Here is a 16089-nt window from a genome sequence, read left to right as displayed (position 1 = left end):
GGCTGTGCCACGGGGCCGGTGAGCCAGAACGAGCCTCCTCCAGGCTGAATGAGGCCGAGAGCCAGACACGGGGAGGGGCCGGGTCTCAGCACCATTCATCATCCCAAGAAAGTACACACACGTGAGGGCCGCTCCCCAAACGGGGAAAAGTGAGAACAGAATGCAGTTTCTTTGGAACGAAGAGAGAAGGTAACACTGGGGAGGGAAACCGCTCCCTTTCCTGGGACTCCACACAGAAGCCGAGGGACCCATGTCCTCCTCAGGGGTGCTGACCTGAGCCGGCAGCTCCACCGACAAGTGGCAGCAGGCAGGAGACCACAAGGCCCAATGCCCAGCCCCCCCCTCCCCACGCCCTGCCCTGCCCCGCCCCGCCCCCAGGCTGAGGGGGAGGGGAGCCGCAGCCACCACCGGTCACTGCCCCCTCTGGGTGGTGCTGGCCTCCCTAGGGCAGGGACAGGGGCTACATTCAGTGATGGCAGAGAGCCCTCGTGAGCCCAGGAACCTCCAATGTCCTGGAGGAGAGGGGCAGAGGGATTCCTGGGGAGAGGGGAGAGCCTTGAGGTCTCCGCCAGAGCAAAGGGAGGAGGATTTGGAATCTTGGATTTACCAAAACACAAACAAAAAAAAAACTCCGCAATTTCAAAATTTGTTTTTAATTTGAGAAGTATAAAAGCAATACAAAAATGGCCCCAACCTGCAAGGAACAAGGAACCACTCAATAAATAGAGCCTGAGAGGGGAGGGTGCGGGGCCCGTGCGGACAGCAGGTGCGCGGGGACTAGCGTGGGCGGTAGCAGTAAACGCCGTACCTGCGGCTGCGCGGGTCTGGGAAGCCGAAGCTTCGGACACCAGGCTCCAGGGGCCCGCAGTTGGGACGCGGGTGAACCACAGGGTAGCGGGCGCTGCCATCTGCCAGCCAGCCGGCATCACAGCGGTCCAGGCCACGGAACTTCCAGGCGGCAAAGAGCTGGCCCACCTTGGCAATCCGGGCGCCATCTTCCTGGCAGGCCTCCTTGGCCTCGGCCAGCGTCAGCTTCTCAGGGTGGTCCAGGTAGTACACCTGCCCTGTGGGAAAGTGGGGTGTGAGGGTGGGGCAGCGCAGGGGGCAGCCAGAGAGGACGGGGGGGGGGGGGGGGGGGGGGAGCTGCAGAAATGCCAGTCTCCAAAGGCCTAGCAATTAGGAGCCCAGGGGGTTCTGCCATGGATATTCAGGGGATACCTTCCCAGTTCTGACCCCTTCTCTGAGAGTCCCATCCCATCTGCTATGGGGCTGGGGTCCCTCCAGTCCCTCCAGTCGTGTCTGTGCTCCACCCCACTCTTAATTGCACCCTGGGTGGGCACCCCACCTAGGCTGGACCAATCGGAGTCTCTCGCCCACTCAGTCACTTACTGAGCACCTACTACGTGCCCGGACACTCTTCTGAGTGACCGTGAATCCATGTCTGTTTTTATCTTCCCATGAAATGATCCTCTTTGTGGGACAGACGATGCTGTATTTGTCTATGATGCCCAGAGCCTAGGCTGGGCCCTAGCACGCAGTAGGCTCTCAAAACACATCTGATGAACGAGGAAACCAGCGATTGGTGTGAAACAGCAGCAAAGCACTCAAACACTCAGCCAGACGTGGCTTCAGTGTCGGCAGGTGCTCCAGACCTCCAGGCGAAGGTGCGGGCAGAGCGGGCAGGGAGGTCCTAACGTTCCCCCAGATGCCGCCCTCCCACCCCTGGCCTGTGCCTGGCCACGGCACTCACCCTTGAGGGCAGCGGAGAAGCAGAACACGTCATAGCGGTGCAGGCGGCGGTGACGCGGGCCGTAGCTGCGCACCCCGGGCGCCAGGCCCAGGCCACCGCAGGGCTGCCGGGCCAGCGTGACGGGGTACCGCACCGAGGCGTCCTGCAGCCAGCCCGCGTTACACCAGTCCAGGCCCTCCTCCCAGGCCCGGAATAACTGCTCGAAGGAGGCCACCACCGCGTCCTGCTCCTCACACGCCCGCTGGGCCTCACGGAAGTTGAGCAGGTAGCGGCCCTGGGGGTGCTGGTAGGGAAAGACCACACCTGGGGAGGGAGGACAGAGGGGCTGGAACGGGTGGCCCAGCCGGCTGGAGACCCCGGTCCCTGCCCCCGGCACTCTGAAAACACGTAGTAGCTGGTTAAGCTCATGAACGGATCAGCCAGTTAATGTCCCCACGTATAGAGTGGGAATGCCACCTAATTCACAGGGCTGTCGCAGGAACCCCAGAGCTGTGGTCTCCATTGTGTCCCCCCCCCCCCTCGCCCCCGCCCAGATCATATGTTGAAATCCTGAGGCCTGATGTGATGGGATCAGGAGGCCACCCTCAGGAGGCACTTAGGTCATGAGGGTGGCATCCTCGTGAATGAGATGATGCCCCCTCGCCCCTTCCACCCTGTGAGGACACGGCGAGCAGTCTGTGACCTGGCCGAGGGCTCTCACCTGCCGGTGCTGGCATCCTCCCATCCCCACCGGCCCCGCCATCAGGGATGAGGAATGTGACCCCTCCGGCCGCCAGGTGGGCTAGGGAGGCGGGTGCTGATGGTAAGAGCCCTTGACTTGCATTTTATGTTCAACTTCTCAGAAGAAGGTACAGGAGGCGCTCCCCCCATCCCTCATCTCACGCGGGAGGGGACGGGAGCTCCCAGGGGATGAGGCGTCTACCCAGCACGCCAGGCTGGGAGGGGGTGGATGTGGCGCCTGAACACGGTTCTCTGTCCGTCCCAGCCGTCTCCCTAACAGGTAGGAGAGGTCTGAGGACGCACAGCCCCGCCCTAGGGACAGAGACGGGACTGTCCACTGGAGCCCGCACACAGGGCCTGGCTGGTTTGCACAGCACTGGTTTGCGACTGTTGGGTTTTTTTGGTTTGGGGTTTTCGTTTTTTAGAAGAGCCTTACATAAAAATCCAGAGATTTCACGTAAAAATATACACTTCTCTTGTCAAATCAGAAACCTGGCTGCACGGACTCTGCTTCCGGACCTGAGTGGGGCACTCCTTTGGGATGGGATGAGGGTTCAGCCACTGAGTGGAGGGTTCAGTCCCCCTACTACTGTCACTCGCACCGGGCAGCCTCTTTGGTTTTGGGAGCGTCTCAGCTCCGTCTCTAATTGGCTGTGGGGCCAGTTCCTCTGAAGAGGGTGTGAGCCAGAGGGAGTAGAGGGTTCTGGAGCCCGACTGCCTGGGGTCGACGTCCTACGCTGCCATTCATGAGCTGTGAGACCTTAGGGAAGTTACTTGGTGCCCCTGTTGTCTCTGTTTCCTCATCTATAAAACCAGACTGATGATAACAGCAGGGGTGGTCCTGAGGACTGCATGCTTGCCTAACGCACAGAGTTCTAGATGGTTTCTCAGGGCCTCACCCCGCAGCTCCAGCTCCACCAGGCCGCTCTCGTCCTCCAGCCCGTCAATGACCTCACAGCGGTAACGCCCGTAGTCCTCCGGCCGCAAGTCCCCGATCTGCAGCGACACTTCGCGCTCCCTGTCCTGCTGCAGACACACCCGGCCTCGGTAGTCTCCGAAGGAGCGGTGCCTCAGCCCGATGGCCACCAGCACATCCTGCTCCGGGGCCCCGTTCTCTGACAGCTTCCACCACTTGATGCGCACGGGCCTCGGGGACAGCAGGGCCGGCTCGTAGTGGTAGTGGCACGGCAGGGTCACATTGGCCCCTCGGGAGGAGAACAGGGTCTCCTCGGGCGTCTCTACCACCAGCCTCACCCCGTTGAAGACGCCTGCGGGAGAAGTGGGGTGCAGATGGGGACCCGTGGGGCACACGTGTACCCCTGCAGCGGCCACCCCCAGCTCATCCCCAGCTCCCGCCAGGCCCGGGAATTAACACGTTGTAAGAACTGCCCTAACACCGCACCCGTCCCTGCATCCACGCGTTCTGCAATGGGACTCTGCGTCCCCTTCCCCTCGAATCCGTGCTGGCCTTGCCACTCGCTTTGACCCAATGAACTTGGCAGAGGTGACTGTTCTGAGCCTGGGCTCCAGGAGGCCCCGCTGCTTCGGCTCCTTCTCAGAACCTTGCCAGCCTCCATGAGAACGAGCCTGGGCTCACCTGCTGGAGAAGGAGAGCCCCACGTGGAGCAGAGACGAGCCCTCCCAGCTGAGGCCGTCCTAGGCCACGCAGCCCCCAGCCGACCTGTCCCCCGACTGCAGGCACAGTCTGTGAGGAAATGGCGGCCAGCCCAAAATGCTGACCCATGGAATAAGCAACAAAACAAAACAGAAAAACCACCGCTGTTGTCTTAAGCCATTAAGTTAGTGCATAAGAAGCTAGCTGATGTGGTCAGGTGATAAGAGCACCCCATATCAGGTGGCTGGTTGGGACTCAGATCGCCCTGAGTATCCTTCCCTACCACGCTAACCACGGAAGAGCACAGCTTGTCCTTCGCTGTCTGTCCACCTGTCATCCATGATTCTTCCCCAAATACCTAGAAACACAGGTGAGAGGAGGCCAGGACTTCTACAGGAGACCATACTCAGGGCTCACGGGTGCCAATAAACACAGAGCCTAACAAACACCCCCCGCCCCAGAACCAGATTTATGCTGAGGCTGGCTCATCTTTAACTTGGGACCCAGTACAGAGGCCTATCTCCTGATCTTGGGCCTGGACTTAGACCCCTGGAGGGACACAGGGTGGGGGAGGGGGGTAGGCTTGGGGCAAGCAGGAGATAAGAGGCTCCCTGCAGAGGACCTCAGGCTGCAAAAGCCAGATGCTTTGGTGCAGTGGTTCCCAAAGCGGGGTCCCTGAGCCAGCAGCAGCAACATTCCTGGGAACTTGTTAGAAATGCAAACTCCTGGGCCCCAGCCCAGACCTCCTGAATCAAAAACTCCGGGGGGGCGGGGAGGCCCAGTGATCAGTGTTTTAACAGTTCTCCAAGTGACTTGGCGGGTCACTCAAGTTGGAGAACCCTGGACAGGCAGTGGGCATGGAGGTTTGAGACCACAGGCCCGGAGGCAGCTAAGCCAGCCTTGCATCTCGGCTCCAACTTTCCACAAAGCTAATCCGATCTAGTCTAGAGACGTCCACCGACTCTGCAAACCACTTTCCTTATTTGTAGAACAGGGTAGTAATAGTACCAACGGCGGGCCGAGGTGAGGCCCAAATCAGGTGAGGTGGGAAACCTGGCACACAAAACGGGCCCAACAGACGTGAGTCAGGACTCTCATTCCGTGGCTACATCCTTTGTGTTCCCCAGTGCTCTTTGGTCAAGCTGTGTTTGAAGCTGTAACCCGAAGACCATGAGAACATTTGGCTGAATCATAATGCATCCGTACAACTAAACACTACACGGCCAGGAACCAAAAACACACAAAAAACAAGAAACGCTACACAGCCAGGTAAAATAGCTTGGCAGCTGTATATCCACTCACTGACCTTGGGGGGAAGAGCTGTATTCTACGAAGTGATGGCAAGATTCCCAAATCACATGTATAGCAGGAGGTTGAGGATAGTTTTCTTAATCTTATGTAAAAGGCTGGAGGGATACATCTGAAATGGCAGTAATGGTTCCCTCAGGTGGGGGGAGCTCTTTGTGATTTTGCTCACACGTATTCAGAGACTGACGGGAAATGGTGAGATCACGGGTAGAAAGTTTCCGTTTGTAAGTTTCCTTGAATCTCCTTAAAGTAGCGTTTGTACAAAAAATAAGTTCTAAGGCAAAGGAGGGTGGGAGGTCAAGTCATGGATGCCCCGAGCCATCCATCACTGATTCCTGGAACCTGTGAGGGTCACCTTCTACAGCAAAGTGGAGTCTACAGGTGGGACTAAGTTAAGGATCGCAGCCACAAGTGTCTGTTTAGAAGGAGGCCGAGGAGATGGGAGGATGGAACGGGAAGGCGAAGCAACCATGGAGGCAGGGACGGGGTGACGCAGCTGTAAGTCAAGGTCCATCAGCAACCACCAGTCAGTGGGAGGGCCAGGGAACGGATTCTCCCCAAGAGCCTGAGGGAGGCTCACATCACGACCAGGGCCTGGGAAGTGTTTGTCCCCTCTGTCCTTCCGCAAACCAATCTCAGCATGGGTTCTTAAGATCTGCGTTCCCTGGGAAGCTGGCTCAACTCTGTGAGCGTCAGTTAGCTCATCTATGAAATGAAATAATCCACAGGATCTGCTTTCGGGGCTGCAAGGGCAGCCGGCATCAGCTTGGCCCGGTTGGTGCCTCCATTACGCTGGTTGTTAAGCTTGCCTATAGGTCAGGTGTTTGTGAGGATTATGAGAACATGTATGGAAGGTGCTAGAAGCATGCCTGACACATAGTAGGTGCACAACACATGCTAACTAAACAGTCACCTGCCCAGGGGTGCCTGGGTGGCTCAGTAGGTTAAGCGTCCGACTTTGGCTCAGGTCATGATCTCACAGTTCATGGGTTTGAGCCCCGCGTCAGGCTCTGTGCTGACAGCTCAGAGCCTGGAGCCTGCTTGGGATTCTGCATCTCCCTCTCTCTCTACCCCTCCCCACCTCTCTCAAAAATAAACATTTAAAAAAAATATTTTTAAAAGTCACCTGCCCAAAGCCACGTAGCTAGTAAGTGGCAAAACTGAGATTCAAACTCTCATCTGTCTAACCTCAAACCCCCTTTCCACTGAGGAACTCCAAGGGAGGTCACATTTAATTTTGATCTTGGAAAACTGGCAACTTCGGGAGCATTCTTAAGCACACCTGTGTCCCGCACAGGTGAGATTGTCAAGTGCTTTCGGTTCCAATGCGCTCAAGCCTGAGGGCCTAGCAAACGGAGTAACTGAATCAGCCCTTGCAGTGATCTTAGAAATGCACCTGGTCCCCTGCAAGGGCCCGGATAGGGAAGGGGCTGCTGGCTCCGTGCCTTGTCCCGGCCTGGAACCTGCATATCACAGCAGGAGTCAGGAGAGGTCTCGGTCACCCAGTGGAGCCCAGAGCCAGATCCAGGAGGCCGCCCACCTTCGCCGTGGCTGTTGCCCAGGTTCCAGCCATTGGGCTTAGAGTAGTAGAAGCCGTTGTAGAAGGGCAGCCCGGAGACACAGGGCAGCAGGTACAACAGGAGCAGAGGGCACATGGCGTCACGCACGGCCGCAGGGCCAGGGTGTCCGGGACAAGGCTGGAGCCTGGGGCAGGCTGGGAAGAGGAGAAAAACCCATTAGAGAAGCCTGCTGCGGGGGGGGGGGGGGGGTCAGGGTCCCCTGGGTTCCAGCACCCACTGGTTCGCTTGCTCAACAGATAATTATGGAGCATCACGAGCACAGGCACGGTTCTCAGAGTCTAGAAGATGGGCTGGAGCAAGGCCAGGTCCCTGCCCTCGGGGGACCGCACCCCACGGGCAAGATGGGCAGGGAGGAAGCCAGCAAGGTCTCGGGAGGAGCCAGGAGGAGGCAAAAGTCCTGGAGTAGATTTCACAGGACAATAGGGCAGTGTCAACTTTTCAAACCGGACGTTTGAATTTGAAAAGTTGTGAGCAGCATTTCTCAGAGACTAGACTGGAAAATCTCGGGGTGCATTCGTGTTTAGCGAGGGGAGTCCTGCATCGTCGAGCTTTGGTTTCAGACCAGAGATGTCTTTTGAGGGGGGGTGGGGTGGGGAGGTCACAATGTGCAATTTGTTTCTGATCCCGAGTCAAGGTCAAAACCAACTTTAAACACCATTCCGACCTCGGTGGACACACAGAATAGGCAGCTAGTCCGTGGCTGTTTTGTTTTTTAATGTTGCATTTAAATATTATACCTTGATTACTGAGGGTTTTTTGGTGTGCGCACACACGCTCCTCCCCCGCATTTATTTCTGCACCCGAGGCTAACGCTTCACTCACCTGCCCCTCATCACCATTTGCTGAGCGCCTAAAGGTTTAAAAGACTGGCAGCCTTGGAGGAAGTCAGTACAGAGCCGGGGCAGAGGCGTGGGCTGGGGGGGGGGGGAGCAGAGGCCAGCGGTGGGGCCACAGAGAAGGAGCGCGGAAACTAGACTGCAGACGTGGGGGTTAGCCAGGCGGGAAGGACACTGGGGTGTGCCCAGCAAGGGCAGGGCAAACACAAAAGCCCAAAGGCCAGAGGGGGGGGGGGGGGCTGGGAATGTGCTGGAAGCTCTCTGTGCTCTTTTCTGCCCTGATCCCTGTGGTGGCTTCTCTTGGGGGGGGGCTGGCTTCTGGTTTCCAGCAGGCTCCTCTCCCCAGCACCTGTTCTCACAGGACCTCTAACTCTATTTCCCTCTTTCCCCCCAAGACCTGGGGGGCAGTGGCTGTCATTGCTTGTCTGTGTCTTGTCCCTTGTCTGTTGCCCCCACCCCCCTCTAGAAGCTAGCCAGTCCTTATTAGAGTCTCTTTAGTGGAACCACCTAGGGTGAATTCTGTTCCTGCCAAGACCCTGACTGATCTAGGGGAGAGGCCGTGAGCCGTTGGGGCCCAACAAGCCGCTTTTCCCCTCTCTCCTTTGCCCCAAAGGCCCTGGGGTGCCAGGAAGTCTGTAAGCAGAGGGGCCACGGGATCAGACGAACGTCGCAAAGTCCCCTCCCGGGGCTGAGTGGAAAGGGAACGTGAGGCAGCAAGGACAGAGCAGCAGCAGGCATCTGGGAAGCATGCTGATCATGCAGCCACGTGGAAAAACACTTAGGGTGTAATTTAAAATGGACAAAGCAGACGTGGGAATTGCCACTCTGCTATGATTGTAAGGTTGGGCCCCTGTGAGCGCGTGTTGTATGGAAACCAGAACGGGAGGAGACAGCAAAAGAGATGGGGGGAGGGGGGACGGGAGGGAAGGGGAAGAGAAAAGGAAAGGAGAGCACGGAACCCGTAAGGGTGGTCCGATTATGCAGGGAACCTTCTTGTTTCCAGAACAGTTAGGAACTCTTGGCAGGGGGGAGCGCAAAGGTGCAGGAAGGTGAGAAGTAGAATCTACTCTCTTAGACGCCTTTGCGGAGAGCCTGAGGCCCGGACTTGCCCTCTGTGCCGGGCATTATAGTAAGACCCCGCCCTTCCGAGGTCTTGCTGCTTCCAAGAGTCCCCAGGTGACCCCCATAAAGCCTCACGGGGACTTGGATCTGGGCAGCCCAAGCACAATCAGGCAGCCTACTACGGAAGTTTGGGGGTAGGAAGATCTGGGTTCAAGTCGCATCTCTACTGCTGACAAGCTGTGTGATTGCAGGCTGGTTTCCTCGTCTGGAAAACTCCCTGGCCTATTTCTCCCCCATATGGTCTGCTTTCCTCCTACAGTAACAGAGCTCTAGACAGGTGTGTGCTCAGCTGAAAGCTGTATTCCCAGCCTCACTTTGCAGCTAGGAGAGCCAGAGCTGGCCAACGGCAGCAAGCCAAATGAACGTGCCACAGGCAGGCCTTGTGTTAAAACAACAGGGACAAGGGGCACCTGGGTTGGGTGGCTCAGTCGGTTAAGCGTCTGACTCTTGATTGGGGCTCAGGTCATGATCTCTCAGTTTGTGGGTTCCAGCCCCACGTCGGGCTCTGTGCTGACCGGGTGGAGCCTGCTTGGGATTCTCTGCCCACCGCCCCACACTCACACTGGTTCTTTCTCTCAAGATAAACATTAAAAAAAAAAAAAGGGAGGGGCGCCTGTGTGGCTCAGTAGGTTAAGCTTCCAACTTCAGCACAGGCTATGATCTCATGGGTCATGGGTCCGAGGCCCGAGTCAGGCTCTGTGCTGACCGCCTGGAGCCTGCTTCGGATTTTGTGCCTCCCTCCCTCTCTCTCTCTCTCTCTCTCTCTCTCTCTCTCTGCTGCTCCCTTGTTCATGCTCTTTCCCAAATTAAACCTTGGGAAAAAAATGTTTCTAAAATACAGTTAGGGATACCTCTTCCTGGTATTCTTTCCCTCAACGTGCTGGCACCCAAAGGGACCACCTCCGTCTCAGATGTAAACCACAGGCTGAATGATAGAGCTGTGCCCCCAGCCCTGGACCTCCCCCATCTGCACTGTCTCCTAAGAAAAACAACGTCCTATAGTATTAAGCCACCACATTTTGAGTCTCTTTGTGATCACAGCTTAGCCTCACTCGGGCTATCATTGGCATAAAGTTAACAGCTGAGTTTAATGAGCACTTACTATCTCATTTAATCCTCACAACTCCTGGAGGTGGAACTTCTCAGTAGCCTCATCTTATAGGTGGGAAAACCAAGGCACAGACAGATTAAATCATCTGCCCGAGGTCGTCCAGCTAGGACGTGGCAGAACTGGGATTCGAACCCACTCCGGCTCCAAAGCACGGAAGGAGGATGTCAAATTCAGGGAGGTAGTGTGTGCAGAGCACGCAGCCCAGTGCCTGGCAGGAGGAGGTAGGAGGTAGTTTCCTTTCCCTTCCTTGAGGTCCCACGTTTGGAACCCAGAAGGAGGTGGAACGAGGACAGAGAGGCTGTTGATAGGAGCTGGATGTCCCAGGGTCCACCCTGTCCCTGGGCGGGGCTCCAGTGGAGGGCTCGCCAGGCCAGGCTGTCTGCCGCGTGCCCAGCAGCGCATCCGGCCCAGGTGCCTCCCAAGTGAGAAAGGGCCTCAGGATGAGCGAATGGAGAGGTTTCTGCTACAAAGTAATATTTATGTGCTTGAAGAAAAAATGCATATTTTTGCATTAAATGCATTAAAAAATAACAAGATCGGGGGGAAAATAAGGTTGGGGCAGATTGCTCAAAACATGCAACTTTGCAGCCTGAGTGTTAACAAAACCAGAAACAGTCCTAGTAAAAAACGCCAGGACTTTTCATTCTCCACTGACACTGGCACCCTGTCAATCAGCCCTTTGAAGCTTCCCCCACAGAGGCAAGTGCTTCCTCCTTTGATATGTAGATCTTTTCGGGCATTGGATTCCAGTAGAAACCAGATTTACTGAAACTAAGAACCTGACCCAGGGTGAAGCCATCTTCATTTTTTTTTTTTTTCTTTTCAACTCCAGGGACATGTCTTTGCAATTTCTTCATGTGATTCCTACATTTATCAGAAAACTTTTGTGTTAAGCGGCCATCCAGGCATCCCTCCCTCCCCAAATCTATCGCGTCCTTGAGTTGATATGGTGCAGAGTTTGGGTCTTGAGAGGTGAGAAGGGATGCTGTATTATCCAAATCTGCTGGGCTCCTGAGTTTTGGACCCTGAACGCCAGGAGCCTAGACCGTGAGAGACCTTTGTACCTGTACTAAGAAAGGCACTTCCTGAGGACTGTGGTTCTCAAGGAATCCGTCGCTTGCTAAAGCTTGCTCTTTGTGAGAAATCCTGTTCCGGTCGCTCCAATACATCAGCATGTTGAGAAAAATCACCATTGAACCGATGCCACTCGGTGTTATTACTGACATCAGTCCCTTGTTGTTCTTACCAATTGTGAATGAGGTAATTCCTGGCTCAGAAACACACCCTGAAGCAGGAAAGACTTCTAGCACCTTGTGGTGCCCTCCAGGGAGCTCCTAGGCACCCCTTCCCAGCCCCAAAGACCCCAACACACACTCCCAACCTCAAGCCTGAGAACTGCACTTACTCCCTGGGTATTAAAGGGCTCCTGTGGCCAGCAGCTCCCTTGATCCTCCCAAGACCACCCCCACCCCCCCAGTCAGCAAGAATTTTCTTCTCCCCAATTCATAGGTAAACAGAGGCACAAAGCAATTCTCTAAAGGTCACGTGGCCAAGACAGTAGAGGCAGGACTCTACTGAACCCTTAGGCCAACCCCATCATGGTCTGTCACATTTAAGGACTGCCTTCCACTTGGCCATGCATCTTCACGGATGTCCTTGCCTGTGGGTCTCAGTGTCAGAATTTTTGTCCCCACTGTACAAACTGAGGCTTGGGAATGCTAAGGTGCATGGCTAAAGTTACCCAGGGTAATAGACGAAGGAGCTGGAATCTGACCTCATTCGCTCAGCGAGGATTTATCACACATCTACCAGGTGCCAGGCACAGCTCTGGGCCCGCAGGATACAAATCAGAAATCTTCCTGGAGATTACGTTCCAGCAAGGGAAACAGCACAATGCAGGACGTACGTGATGTCAAAGCCATCCATGTGATAGGCTGAAGCAGGAGGGGGGCGGGGTGTGCCTGGAGACAGGATAGATCAGGACGCCTCCCTGAGAAGGGGACCAGCTGAAGGTGTAAACTTTGAAAATCCTAGGGAAAAGCATCCCGGGGTAGGGAACAGCAAATGCGAAGGCCTTTGGCAGGAATAGCCTGAAGTCCAATGAGGAGCGAGGAGCAAGAGAGAGGGTGGTGGGAAATGATGTTCACGCAGCTGTCACAGGACCACTGTGGACACGGAAGGGTTTTCAGCGGAGGACAGCTATGCCTCTGATCTACCTGATTCTAAGAGCACCATCCAGGCTATCTCCCTACCTCAGCTCAAGTGCATGGCCTCATCCTGGCTTCTCCTTTCCAGCTAAAAAGCAGCCCTACCTAGTTCTCTTCATTACTTCCCGCTCCTCCATTCTGGACACACCCCTGTCTACTCTCTGGTTTAGGAACACTACAGCAGGGGCACCTGGCTGGCTCAGTCGGTGAAGCCCGTGACTCCTGATCTCAGGGTTGTGAGTTCGAGGCCCATGTTGGGTGTGGAGCCTACTTAAAACAAAAAAACCAAACCAAATTACAGTAAGTGGAGAGGTGTGATCTGGTCAACCCCTCTCTTTGCTGGAGGGTACCGAGAAAAACGAGTTCTGAACATCAGCCCTGTGTCCAGGAGCTGTGACCCCGATGGAAGCAGGCCCTGCCACCCCCCCCCCCCCCAGCCCTCTCTGGGCTGCACTCCTGTCAAAACATCTGACGTGTCCAGGCTGACAGATGCCCAGGTGACACCCGCTGGCTGGCTGGCTCTGGGAAGCCATTCGATTTCTTTGAACAGAAGCTTCCCTTCTCTGAACTGAGGTCTCCCCATCCCCAGAGAAGACTAACAGGGAAGCTCGAGGGTTGAACCCAGTGGCCACCCTGAACGTTAGGCGAAAGCATAAAGCCGCGTCCTGATTGCAAGCCAAGGGTGGAAGATGCCGCTCAGCTGTCGCCCGGCCCCAGGCCCGTCTCTCTGACTGCTCCCCCAGGGGAGCAGTGGACCGCCTCCACTCCCCTGACCCGCCTATCCTGGTCCCCAGCCCCTGAGAACCGCCACAGAGATATGCCACCAGCCTGAAGGCCCAAGATCCAGTCCAGCCCAGTCACCTTGGCAGCTGGGGGCTCCCCAAATCAGCTGGAGCTCTGCCTGGGCAAAGACCCACCCGCACCCTGCTGAGAGGCCTTGAGCAAGTTATTCAACCTCTCTACATCCCACGACCTCCTCTGTAAAAACAAAGGATCAATACTAGCCCCTCACTCGAGGGCTGTGGTGAGGGTTCTATAAGATGAATTATGTCCAGTCGCAATATATGGCAGGTGCTCAACAAAGAGCTGCTAATACATCTCGTCAGAAGAACACAGGGCAGATTTCGGGTCCTAGAGTCGGATTGGCCACCTGAATTCGGTCCTGTTCAACCCACATACTAACACTGTATCAGTGGGGGCGCCCAGTTGGCTCAGTCAGACCATACAACTCTTGATCTCAGAGTGGTGAGTTCAAGCCCCATGATGGGTGTAGAGATTTCTTAAAAATAAAATCTTGAGGCGCCTGGGTGGCCGCATCAGTGAAGCGTTTGACTTTGGTTCAGGTCATGATCTCATGGCTTGTGAGTTCGAGCCCCGCGTCGGGCTCTGAGCTGATGGCTCAGAGCCTGGAGCTGCTTTGGATTCTGGGTCTCCCTCTCTCTCTGCCCCTCTCCCAGATCTCTCTCTCTCTCTCTCAAAAATGAATAAACATTAAAAAACACTTTTTTTAAAGATTAAAAGTTATCAGTGGGCAAGTCACTGAGTTTCACTTTCCCCATCTGTAAAATGGGGATCACCATTCCAATCAAAAGATTAAAGGAGAGACTAAGGAGGGTGAGCTCTCAAAAGATTAGTTATTATTACTAGTGTTAACAGTGCACAAGGTGAACTCTCACGTTACTTCAGTGGATCTTTCTCCCCTCTCATTGCCTAGGAGAGAAAGCAGCCACCACTGCCTTCTCTTTACAGTTGGGGAAACTGAGGCTAAGGGCACGCAGATGAGTGAAATACCCAAGGCTTTATCTTTGGTAACTCCGCCGGCAGAAGTTAGAGAAAAATTCCAGTCTCCGGGCCACCCATCCTTTGCCTCTCCCAGCACCACTTGCCTCGGGTCCCCTCCACACACCAGAATAAGCTGAACCCCACCTTGGAAGGAAGATGGGCCACACACCTCCCCTCAGACTATTCTCACCGTGCGACGGAGAGCCGAGTCCCCCAAACTCCAGCAGGGGGCAGCATTGCCCTCCAGACTCCATAAGCCCCAGCTCCGCGTGAGGAATTTGACTTCGGTGCCCCCTGTTTAGACAAGGTTGACCGGCGCCTTTGAAACCTGGGGGCCCCGTAAAGTGGAAGCCGGAGGTGTTTCCTACCAGCATTCCCACCCCGCTGGCTCATGCAGGGCGGCGGGAGAGGGGCCTCTCCGTCACCTCCCCCTGCTGCCCCGAGCAGAAGCACTCCCCGGGGTCAGCGCTGGGCACTGCGGTCGAGGCCGGGTCACAGGCTGCTGAGGCCACCCAGCGAGTTGGTGACACAGCTGGGTCCTTCCTGGCCGCTCACCGGACCTAAATTCCTTCCCGAAGGATCCCATCTCCTACCCATCTCCCTTCTCGCCGCCCTCTCTCTGTGCCTCTGGTCTCACCGCCCTAAGGCAGAAACCCCGGTGAACCGAGGCCTGAACCCGACGGGCATCCTTTGCGCTTGCCCTACGCAGAGGCCAAGAGGCGCAGGTCCGCCCGCCCGCCGCCCCGCGGGTCGTCCCCAGCCCCCCACCTCACCCCCGAGCTCCAGGGAACCCCGGAGCACGCGACACGTGCCGCGGGGCAGAGCCAGGCGCGCGGTGCACCGTGCTGGAGGCTGCAGGACCCAGACCGGACGAGACCGGCAGGGATCGGCGGGCCCCGGTGGCAAAGGGGCTGGACCGGGCGGTGGTCTCAGAGGCCTCGGGTTTCGCTGGGCATTTGCTTCCTCGTGGCGAGCCCAGGGGATCCGCGCCACTCTCCCCGCACTCGCGCCCGCGGCGCGCCCCAGGGGCGATCAGAACCCAGCTCCGCCCGGCCCCGCGGTGCCCAGCGCACGCCTCCTGCCCGCTTTCCCGACCCTGCCCGAGAGGCCTGGGGCCCCGCGGGAGACCCAAAGCGGCGAGGGGAGAACCCGGCCCGCACGGGGGCCCGAGGAGCCCGAGCTCCCCCGAGCTACGCACCGTCCCCAGGCGGCTCCTCGACGGCCGGAGCGCTTGGCCTCGGACGGTCCGGGTCCCAGGGATCCTGAAGCGCTTGAAAGGAAGCGGCTGCGGACAAATCCCCGCGCTCCCGCCTGGCCAGCCCCTTAAAGGAACAGGCGCCCCTTTCCCTCCCAAGGGCTGGGTCCAAAGGGAGGAGCTGTTGCCGACGTGCGCGGTCTCCAGCCTCGGCTGGGGACCACCTCCAAAACTGAGTGTCCACGAGTTGCCGTCACATCTTAGAAAGGGGTAAGTGGGAAATGGAAGAGGCGCATTAACTGAGGAGGGTCCCATTAATTAGATCACTCCCGTTTACCAAAAACAGTGGGACTGAACAGGGGGAGCCCCTCCCCAGCTCTCTGCAGGTGGGCTATGGCTGCCGCCCACCTTAGGGAGAAGTAAGGGTAAGGAATGTCCTGCCTGCCTACGTTTCCCCGCCCTGTAAGACAAGAGGGCAAGGACATCCCTCCTGCCCATGGTTTTGGCCGTCATGAAATCACCAGACTGCTAACTCCGTGTCTGGAGCAAAGATGCTGATGGTAGTGCGTGAGGCTTGAATCGGTGGTCTTGGAAGGAGGGAAGGCGGTTAGGGGTGCTCCCTGCAGCCAGCAGGGGCAATGAGGCTTCTGACTGGTGCTCCAACAGGGCTACAGTAGGGCCCTCCCTTAGAATCCTGCCAGCAGTCTAATCAGCCATCCGGCCTCACCTCCCAGAACTGTTTGGACAGGGTGTCTTGTTTCCACCCTGGCCGACAGGGGTCCTGGGCTGGACAGTTTCCCTCAGCAGAGAAGCCGAGAGATCCTTCAACCCTAGCCAGAAGAAGGGCCACAGCCTACGTTCAT

At 56.7% G+C, this 16089-nt stretch overlaps 1 protein-coding gene across 1 annotated transcript; it reads right to left on the bottom strand.

Annotated features, from left to right (window-relative positions):
• Positions 1-630: 630 nt before the first annotated feature.
• Positions 631-16070, bottom strand: HAPLN3 (hyaluronan and proteoglycan link protein 3). The gene is made up of 5 exons (XM_027068028.2): positions 15230-16070; positions 6934-7107; positions 3370-3738; positions 1751-2053; positions 631-1064 (listed from the first exon to the last, which is right to left on the bottom strand). Exons 2-5 carry the CDS (start codon positions 7046-7048, stop codon positions 778-780), a joined length of 1074 nt encoding a protein of 357 aa, XP_026923829.1. The 5' UTR covers positions 7049-7107; positions 15230-16070; the 3' UTR covers positions 631-777.
• Between the last annotated feature and the right edge of the window lie 19 nt (positions 16071-16089).

This window comes from Acinonyx jubatus, chromosome B3, assembly GCF_027475565.1.
Source record: "Acinonyx jubatus isolate Ajub_Pintada_27869175 chromosome B3, VMU_Ajub_asm_v1.0, whole genome shotgun sequence".
In the NCBI taxonomy this organism is placed as follows: domain Eukaryota; kingdom Metazoa; phylum Chordata; class Mammalia; order Carnivora; family Felidae; genus Acinonyx; species Acinonyx jubatus.
This window is presented reverse-complemented; position numbering and strand designations above follow the sequence as displayed.